The sequence below is a fragment of the Rhincodon typus genome, chromosome 28, assembly GCF_021869965.1.
Source record: "Rhincodon typus isolate 14 chromosome 28, sRhiTyp1.1, whole genome shotgun sequence".
NCBI classification, from domain to species: Eukaryota; Metazoa; Chordata; class Chondrichthyes; order Orectolobiformes; family Rhincodontidae; genus Rhincodon; species Rhincodon typus.
This window is the reverse complement of record NC_063359.1, coordinates 6648764-6658084: the sequence shown is the minus strand read 5'-3', so window position 1 is coordinate 6658084 and position 9321 is coordinate 6648764. Positions and strand designations below refer to the sequence as shown.

The following is a 9321-nucleotide window of genomic DNA, read 5'->3' as shown; positions in this document are numbered from 1 at the left end:
TTCCTGCTCCTCTGATGCTGCTTGGCCTGCTGTGTTCATCCAGCTCTACACCTTGCTTTTTCAGATCTATTTCATTGAATTCAAATGTTACTATCGTGCACGAGGATTCAAAACCCATGTATCCAGAACTTTAAGCCTTGGGTTCTGGATTGTCATGGTCACTACACCGACACCTCCAATACTGTCTGTAAACAGCTCTGGAATGTCTTCATTCACAAAAAAACAGAACATAACAAACAGCAGGCCGCTCAGTCCCTTAAGTTGATGTTTATAAAATGATGAGGGGCATGGATAGGATGAATAACCAAGGTCTTTTCCCTAGAGTAGGTGAGTCCAAAACAAGCGGGCATAGGTTTAAGGTGACAGGCGAAAGATTTAAAAGAGACTTGAGAGGTAACTTTTTCATGCAGAGGGTGGCATGTGTATGGATTGAACTGTCAGAGGAGGTGGTGGAGGCTGGTACAATTACAACATTTAAAAGGCATCTGGATGAGTATTTGAATAGGAAGGGTTTGAGAGAGATATGGGCCAAATGCTGGCAAATGGGACTAGATCAGATTGGTGTGCCTGGTCGGTGCAGACAAGATGGACCAAAGGTTCTGTTTCCGTGCTGTATGACTGTATGACTCTGTGAGTTGGTTCCACCAACAAGATCCTGGCTACTCTGATGTGGCCTGAACTCCACTTTCTTGCCTGTCCCCTATAACCCTGAACTCCTTTTTGAGTCAAAATTTCAACTCACACTTGCATCAGGTCTACGACCCTGCCTCCACTACTTGCTGAGGAAGAAAATTCCAAATAATACCAATCCCTTCAGAGAAAACAATTCCTTTTGGTCTCTATGTTAAATGAGACACTCTTATTCTGAAATTATATGCCAATTCTAGATTCCATAATGAGGAGAAACTCTCACTACCACCCTGTTAAGTCCTCTCTGAATCTTCTATGTCCCAATAAGATCACATCTCATTCTCCTAACCTCCAACGGGTGTAATCCTAACATTTCCTCAGAAGACAATCCTGTCACACCAGAAACAGCCTAGTGAATCTTCTCTGAAATGCTCCCAATGCAGGAATGCTGGGCATGTCGCATAAAGACATTGAGAAATGCAAATCTTTCTTTCAAAGAGACTGTATTCTCAATGTTCCCATTTGACTTTGCTTTACCTTTGTCAGGTTTTGAATTTTAAGAACGTCAGTATCTGCATCGCCTCGCAGCACACGTCTCCTCTCGTTCCCCACATCGATATCATCGTCTTCTATCGGCTTGTTAGAAACTGGCAGGCGCCTGTTAAACAGAGGCAGGATTCAGTAATGAGATGAAGCAAAACAGATACTTCAAAGCAAAACAATTCCATACGTTCCTTATCGAGATGTATACATTATACAAAATAACATGCTCAAGAGAAACCACAAATTACAATACACATTTGGTGGAAAAGGTCCTCAAGACTATTTATCACAATATCAACAATACCCATCAGTACTAACTTGAGGAGTCAAATGTCCCTATCCCACCACCTCCTTGTTCATCTTCCCCATCATTGTGAAAATGATCAGAGTCTTTATCTAATATTCAATGTTGATGGTCGCAAATTTTCCCCTAAATGCCTTAGCACCTGAAGCCATTGCTTTTTTTTCACTTCTCCAAACTCCATTCCCTAACAACCAACTTTGTCCCTCTCCGTGGTAACATCTTGAGACTGATCCAGACCACTTGCAACCTTGGTATCATATCTGACCCCAAGATGAACTTCTGACTAAATGCAGGCCATCACCTATTTCCATCTCTGAGTGCCCCTCTGTTCAGCTCATCTGCTTTCTTAAAAATTCTTTCATGGGATGAGGATGTCACTGCCTTGGCCAGCATTTACTGCCCATCCTTAATTGTCCAGAAGGCAGTTAAGAATAAGCCACAGTGTAATGGGTCTGGAGTCACAGGTAGGCCAGACCAGGTGAGGATGGCAGATTTCCTTTCCTAAAGGGGATTAGTGAACCCAGATGAGTTTTTTTTCCCCAACAATTGATAATGGTTGCATGGTCATTATTAGAGACTTAATTCCAGACTTTTTTATTGAATTCAAACCCGAGTCCCCAGACTCTCTGGGTCTTGGGATTAATAGTGTCGCGTTAATACCATTAGGTCATCGGCTACCCTCCTCCAACACCGCCAACCCCCCCCATCTACTGCCAAAACCCTCCTCCATGTCTTTGTTACATCTGGATAAGACTATTACAATGCTCTTTCATGCTCCTTCAGCTGGTCTCCCACATTCTACCTTCCACTAACTTATGGTCTTTCAAAATTCTGCTGTTCTAACTCATACAAAGACTCATTCCCTCATCACCCTTGTGCTCACTGAGCTAGACTGACTCCCAGTTGAGAAAAGTCTTGACCACCCTTAAAATTCTCATTCTCATTTTAAAACCCCTCCATGTCCTTACTCCCTTCTAGCTCTGTAACCTCCAGTTCCACAACCCTCACTGTATGTGTTCATCTCATTCTAGTCTCTTGAACATCCACAATTTTTACTGTTTCACCAGTGCCTTCAACTACCAAGGTCCTAGCCTCTCAAATAACTCCCTAAACCTTTCTGCCGTCTATCTTGCTTTCCATCGTTAAAATCTACCCTTTTGGACTAACATCCGTTCATATTTTGTTTGATAAAACTTCTGCAAAACATTCTGGGATGTTTCACTGGATATGTCACTGTGTTAAAGATGTGAAACAACAACAAAGTTTTTCTGCCCCATCCTCACCCAGATATCCATGTAAGCAGTGAGCAACCTGACAAGAAACAAACATAGAAATTGCAGGAGAGACTCAACAGGTCTGGCTGCATCGGTGGAGAGAAAGCAGAGTCAACATTCCAGGTCCAGTGACCCTTCATCAGAACTGTAACAGGGAATATACCATGTATTAGTGCCCTCTAAGCCTGCAGCCTTGGTGCATCTGAAAATATTGGCCATTTAGGACTTTGTCTGGTCCTACTGAATGATCTCTTCTAAAGCGAAAAATATAGTCATTGTCAAAACTCTCTTGATTCTTCTGGCAAGGATCAGCCTCACTGCTACATGAATTCTAGAGTCTGGATCACCCCTCATTTCTGATTCGACTTGCCTGTTAAATTTTTTTAATGATAGCTTCAGGGAAATTTTCAGAAATTCTGACATTTGTGGGTGAGGGAAGAGGAGATAGTCAGCACTGTGAAACTTATACATTGTATCTGTGTGCCAAAAAGATTGTGGGAATAAGTCATGCACATTTTTAACAAGCATGCAGGAATGTATAGCACTTCAAAAATTTCCGTCAAGTTGAAACTCCAGATGGCACATGTGCTTACAGATAGCATGTGTTCGGCTTGTCACTTAATGGACTTACTGTGGCTTTCTGAAGAAGTTGTACTGGCACATGATGGTGATGAAGAAGCCCACAAACCCTTCGATCGTCATGGCAACAAGGCCGCGTGTCACGATGTCCCATTCAAAAGGGGATTTCATCTTGCCAAACTGGCCTACCAGGAGAAATCATATACAAGCTTCACTCTGTTCTTTTTTCAATGACAACAGATCATATTGAAATTAAAGCATCAAATTCACCAAGGCCTGAATTTGTGATCTCCGCCACCAACAGTGCCACAGCGCCTACATGTCAATGAGGGGAAGAACGATCACAGAGGTGAGGTCATGTCAAAGTTGATCTCAAGGTGAGTTAGAACCTTGAGCATGGCAGGGCAGAGAGAGGACTTTTATGCAGAAACGAATGTGATCACTCCCTTAATCCCTGGAAGTAGCTGTGCAGGCTACTTCGTGTTGAATAGTTGATGGATAGGAGGTAGAGGTAGAGTCGGTATAGCCCCAGAGGACAATGGGCTGCTGTCTCATTAGGGAAAGGCAACTGGTGGTGGTTTAACCTAATGGTCACCACATCTGAGGAGAGGGGAAAGGTTGAGAAGCAGTCCTTTAATGTACTTCATGGTACAGGAATTGGAAATGCGCTGTTGGTATCACTCTCCAGCTGTCCAGCCAACTGAGCTAACTGGCCCTTGTAGACAGATGAGAGTGTACACAACAGCTTACACTTACTGGTTGTAACTTTTTCAGCTGATTAATTATTGGCTGCCACCTTGATTGTTCACAAACAAGGATTAAACAACTAAGTGGAGTTTGATAATGGATTGCATTCATGCTCTCTGTAGGGACACACCCCACAGCACAGAACTGAGTTGCAATTTGGCAAGAATCAAAGGTTACATGTGCAGAGAGAGATTGCAACAGTTTAACCAGGTGACATGACATATCTGACTACACACCTTGCTTTCCAACTTGTAATGCCACACATTAGGCACAGGGCAGGGCCCCATGTTTCCTGTACTTCATTGCGCCAATGGTGAGGCCACTCAGATCAATTCTAGCAGTTTAAAAATAGATAATTAAACACTATTTGGCACTGAAGTCTAGGGAGATGACAGTGGGAGGTTACGTAACATTAAACAATTCTCTTCCTGTCAGGTCCATCCCAGTTACACTGTGAAGTCGATTTTCTGGAAATGGAGACTTGTATTTGCTAGCATCCACCTATCCTGAACTGTCTCAGCCATGTTTAAGACATGGTTAGGAACATGGATAGATTGGTCTCACATATACTTAGTTACATTATTAGAAAACACATTTGAAATTTTGCCAGTCTGGGCTCCCTGGAGTGAAATAATGCAACAGTTTGTGAGGTCTGCCTTAGCTGATTTGCTGCAAGCCCTTCATTCATTCCCTGGACACTTAATCCAGATGGTCAAGCATGGTTGCGCAGCGGTTAGCACTGCTGCCTCACAGTGTCAGGGATGCACGTTCAATTCCACCCTCGGGCGACTGTGTAGAGTTTGCATGTTCTCGTTGTGTCTGTGTGGGTTTCCTCCAGGTACTCCAGTTTCCTTCCACAATTCAAAGGTGAGCGGGCTAGGTGGACTGTCGATGGGAAATGCAGGGATGCAGGGATAAGGTGGGGGGTGGCGGGTCTGGGTGGGATCATCTTCGGAGGGTCAGTGTGGATCCAATGGGCTGAATGTCCGGCTTCCACACTGTCGGGATTCTTCCAATGTGAGCTTGGTGTGGCACAATGCCCTCTGTTGCCATAGACCAAGTTTACAGCAGCAAAACGTCAGCTATTAGTACATTCAGAGGTAGTAAGAACTGCCGATGCTGGAGTCAGACATAACACAGTGTGGAGCGGGAAGGACACAGCAGGCCAGGCAGCATCAGAGGAACAGGAAAGTTGATGTTTTGGGTCGGGACCTGAAATGGCAACTTTCCTGTTCCTCTGATGCTGCCTGGCCTGCCGTGTTCCTCCAGCTCCACACTGTGTTATAGCTATTAGTACATTATCCACTTTTAATGACTACTTGATTAGTCTTCAATTATACACAGGCAAGATTCACCAGCTATACAGATTTTTCTTTGGCTAGTTACTAATTAAGCAGTAATGTTTGCTCAATATATGCGATTAGTTGTTAAATACAGAATACAAAATGGCTTCTCTGGTCAGGGTTTTTGTATAAAATAGCAGCTTGACCTTGTTAACAGCTTACTACACTGAATATAATATAAAAATGTTCACAAAACACATGGTTTAAATATATTAATCACCATGGAGGAGTTATTTATATTGGTTAGAATGGTAGCATCACTAATTTGCTCCCATTTCTCTCTGCGCTCTCATCACAGATATCCTTCTCAAATATCCTTCCCAAATATCCTTCTCTTCTAATCAATGCAGAGTTTTTCTCTGTCTCTCTCCTCATTACGTATGCTTACGTTCCTGTTGTAAAACAAGTTTTACAAGCGTCAGCTTTGTTCTAATGTTAGGAGCTTACTGCTGTTTGTAGCCACTTCTGCCAAGCTAGTCACTGTACTGATAGTGCTAAACCCATCTCAAGGGCTTAGTTCTGCCTTTATCTTACAACTGCCCCTTTCTGTAAAGCAAAGGCATAGCAGAAACTTCAATAAACAATGGTGTGTAAACCAATGGTTCTCATTGACACGAGTGACACTGAGGTGAGCTCTTGTCTGCACTGTGCAAACCATCTCAATCCCAGAATCTATTAGCAAAAGCAGATGCCTCTACTGAAGGAGGCCCTTAAATGGGATTATTGGGTATTGATGCATATCATGGTCAAAAAAGTCCTTCTCCAGTCACCGTCCTTTTTAATGGTCAACCAATAGCCTGGACTAACACTTTCATATTTACCTATTTTTGCATAGTATTCATTGATGTACTCGTTGTAAGCCATTTCCATCAGTCCATGGCCCAGATTATAATTTGGGAAGATGAGGAAACAGGATTTCAGGTAGCTATTCACAGCCTTCAGGTCCTGCAAAGACACAGCCAAGAAGATATAGGACATTGGAAACACATCTAACTCTATCAACGGAAACAAATACATGGTTCATTGTAAAAACCATTATTGTCAAAAAACAACTGAAAAGACTCTCAACTTAGATGTTAAAGAACACACTCAATACTGTTTAATTTTATATCTTAATGAAGTGCTACCATTGTGTGATTATATCCTCTTCCATTTATTTTCATAGCTGGTAATATTAATCTTTGAACTATCTTGAGTGCCTTCCTACATCTCTCATTCCATAAGCTAAACACATAAATGGCAAATGCAGGTGCCCAGCAATGTGATGTCTGAGGCCAGGAATAACACAACATTTTGCATGCCCATGACGGACTGGGAATAAAACCACTTTTCCTTTCAACGTAAAGATGCGATGTCACCAAGGAGCCCTCTATCACTGTCAAGGCATGGAAAAAAGAAAATCTGAATTGTTCACATAATGGTCATTGAATCTACATTTCCCATTTCATTTCCTGAAGCCTTTGATAGCTCACCCATAGAGTCACTGAGTTGTACAGCACAGAAACAGACCGTTCAGTCCAACTTGTCCTTGCTGACCAGATACCTAAATAAATCGAGTCCCATTTGCCAGCATTTGGCCCATATCCCTTTAAACCCTTCCTATTCATATACCCATCCAGGTGCCTTTTAAATGTCCTAATCGTACCACAAATTCCTCTGGCAGCTCATTCCATTTGCACACCACTCTTTGCCTGAAAAAGTTGTCCCTCAGGTCCCATTTAAATCTTGTCTGTCTCACCTTAAACCCATGCCCTCTAGTATTAGACTTCCCTACCCTAGGAAGACGACTTTGGCTCCTCACCCTATCCATGCCCCTCATGATTTTATAAATCGCTACAGGGTCACCCCTCAGCCTTCAGGGAAAATAGCCCCAGCCTATTCAGCTGCTCCCTATAGCTCAAATCCTCCAACCCCAGCAACATTGTTGTAAACATTTTCTGCAGCCTTTCAAGTTTAGCGACATCTTTCCTACAGCAGGGAGACCAGAATTGAACGTAGTATTCCAAAAGCGACCCACGTGACCATCCTTCATTGTTTACCATAGAGAGTGATTGTCAGTGAAAGATGTAGTGATATAGCCGACCACAGTCTTCATTTGTTACCTGATCCTATACAGTTTCATCCCGTAAAGGACTTTAGTGAACCTGACAGGTTTTTGCAACAATTGACAGTGGTTCCACAAATGCCCTTCAGATAGCATTTTTAAAATTTCTTACTGAATTCACTGTCTGCCACGGTGGGATTTGAACCCAGAACACTAGCCTAGAGCTCTGGATTACTAATCCAGTGACATTGCCATTACATCATCACCCTGGTATCCTTCATTTGGGTGGTGTCTTTGCTCTTTTGGATATCATTGTTTAATCAAAAACTGCTGATTAAACCGCTGAATTATCAACACCTGCCTGTTTACTTCCTCCCTTCTCGGTATCCAAGGCTCCAGACACACCTTACAGGTGAAGCAGCGCTTTACCTGCACTTCACTCAATCTAGTCTACTGCATTCACTGCTCACTCTGTGGTGTCCTCTACAATCAGGGAGATGAAACAAAGACTGGGTGACTGCTTTGCGAAACGCTTATGTTCTGTCTGTAAAAATTACCCCGAGCTTCTGGCTGTCTGTCACTTCAACACACCACTGTGTTCCCTGGCCAACAGCTCTGTCTCAGGCTTGCTGCAGTGCTCCAGTAAGGCTCAGCGCAAGCTAGAAGGACTACACCTCATTTTCCGCCAGGGAACCCTGCAGCCCTCTGGATTCAATATCCAGTTCAATAATCTTGGAACCTGAACACCTTCGTCTATGTCCTTTACCCACCCCCACACCCCTGGCTCTGTCTTGACATGGGTTGCTTTGAGCACAGCCAACCCATTCTCACCCACTTATTGTCCCCATTATCAGCTTCTCTTTCTCCCTGGCAGACTATCAATCACCCCTTTGCCAGCCTAGCTGTTGTTCTCTCCCTCTGGGCTCCATCTCCACCAATCTGATCACTCCTATCAGCCCCACTCCCTTCCATCAGCATATATACCACCTTTCCTTAGCTACTCTAAGTTCTGAAGTAGGGTTACTGGACCCAAAATGTTGACTCTGCTTTCTCTGCCAGACCTACTGAGTTTCTCCAGAAATTTCTGCTTTGGCTTCAGATTTCCAGCAAATGCATTTCTTTGTTTTATATTACCATTCAACGTATGCTGCCTGTATACGAAGGCAAAATAAAAACCGAAAGAACTCTGGATGTTGTAAATCAGAAACAAACACAGAAATTGCTGGAAAAGCTCAGCAGGTCTGGCAGCATCTGTGAAGAGAAATCAGAGTTAACGTTTCGGGTTCAGTGACCCTTCCTCAGAACTGGCAGCAATTTCTGCTTCCGTTATATATGAAGGCAAGGCTGATTATGACGGAGGATTTAATATGGTGGTAGACACTTGTGGCCAAGAGTAATTCAGGGTTCATTGTTTCAATTTTGTGTTTTGTTCACATTCATAGGATTGGGTCAGTACGCCTGTCCATTTGGAGAGAGTCCCATCAGTTTAACAGCTACAACTATTTGTGGAGAAGTTCCATCACCATCACCATCTCTTTGAAGCAATTAAGACAGACCAATAATATATTTAATAAAAAAGAAACTGTGGATGCTGGAAATGAGAAACCAAAAGAGAAATTGATGGAAAAACTCAGCCAGTCTGGCAGCATCTGTAGACAGAAAGCAGGAGTTAACGTTTTGGGTCCAGTGACCCTTTTTTCAGAAAGTCAATAATATGCACCCTTGTCAGTAATGGGCGCAGTGCTAAGAACACAAGTTTAGAAATTCAACAATGACAGCATACAACCCTTGAACGGAAACAAAGCCAATAATTCTCCACACTACATATGCTCGCTTACAAACTGAATTTTTGGGACC

The 9321-nt window shown here is 43.0% G+C and overlaps 1 protein-coding gene across 1 annotated transcript in view; it reads right to left on the bottom strand.

Moving 5' to 3' along the window:
* Window positions 1-9321, bottom strand: part of abca2 (ATP-binding cassette, sub-family A (ABC1), member 2) — a 402151-nt gene that overhangs the window by 34044 nt on the left and 358786 nt on the right. Inside the window, exons 30-32 of the mRNA XM_048613349.1 lie at window positions 6242-6365; window positions 3383-3515; window positions 1168-1288 (exon numbers count right to left, since the gene is read on the bottom strand). Of these exons, the coding sequence (XP_048469306.1) occupies window positions 1168-1288; window positions 3383-3515; window positions 6242-6365 (378 nt within the window). The remainder of the gene's footprint in view (window positions 1-1167; window positions 1289-3382; window positions 3516-6241; window positions 6366-9321) is intronic.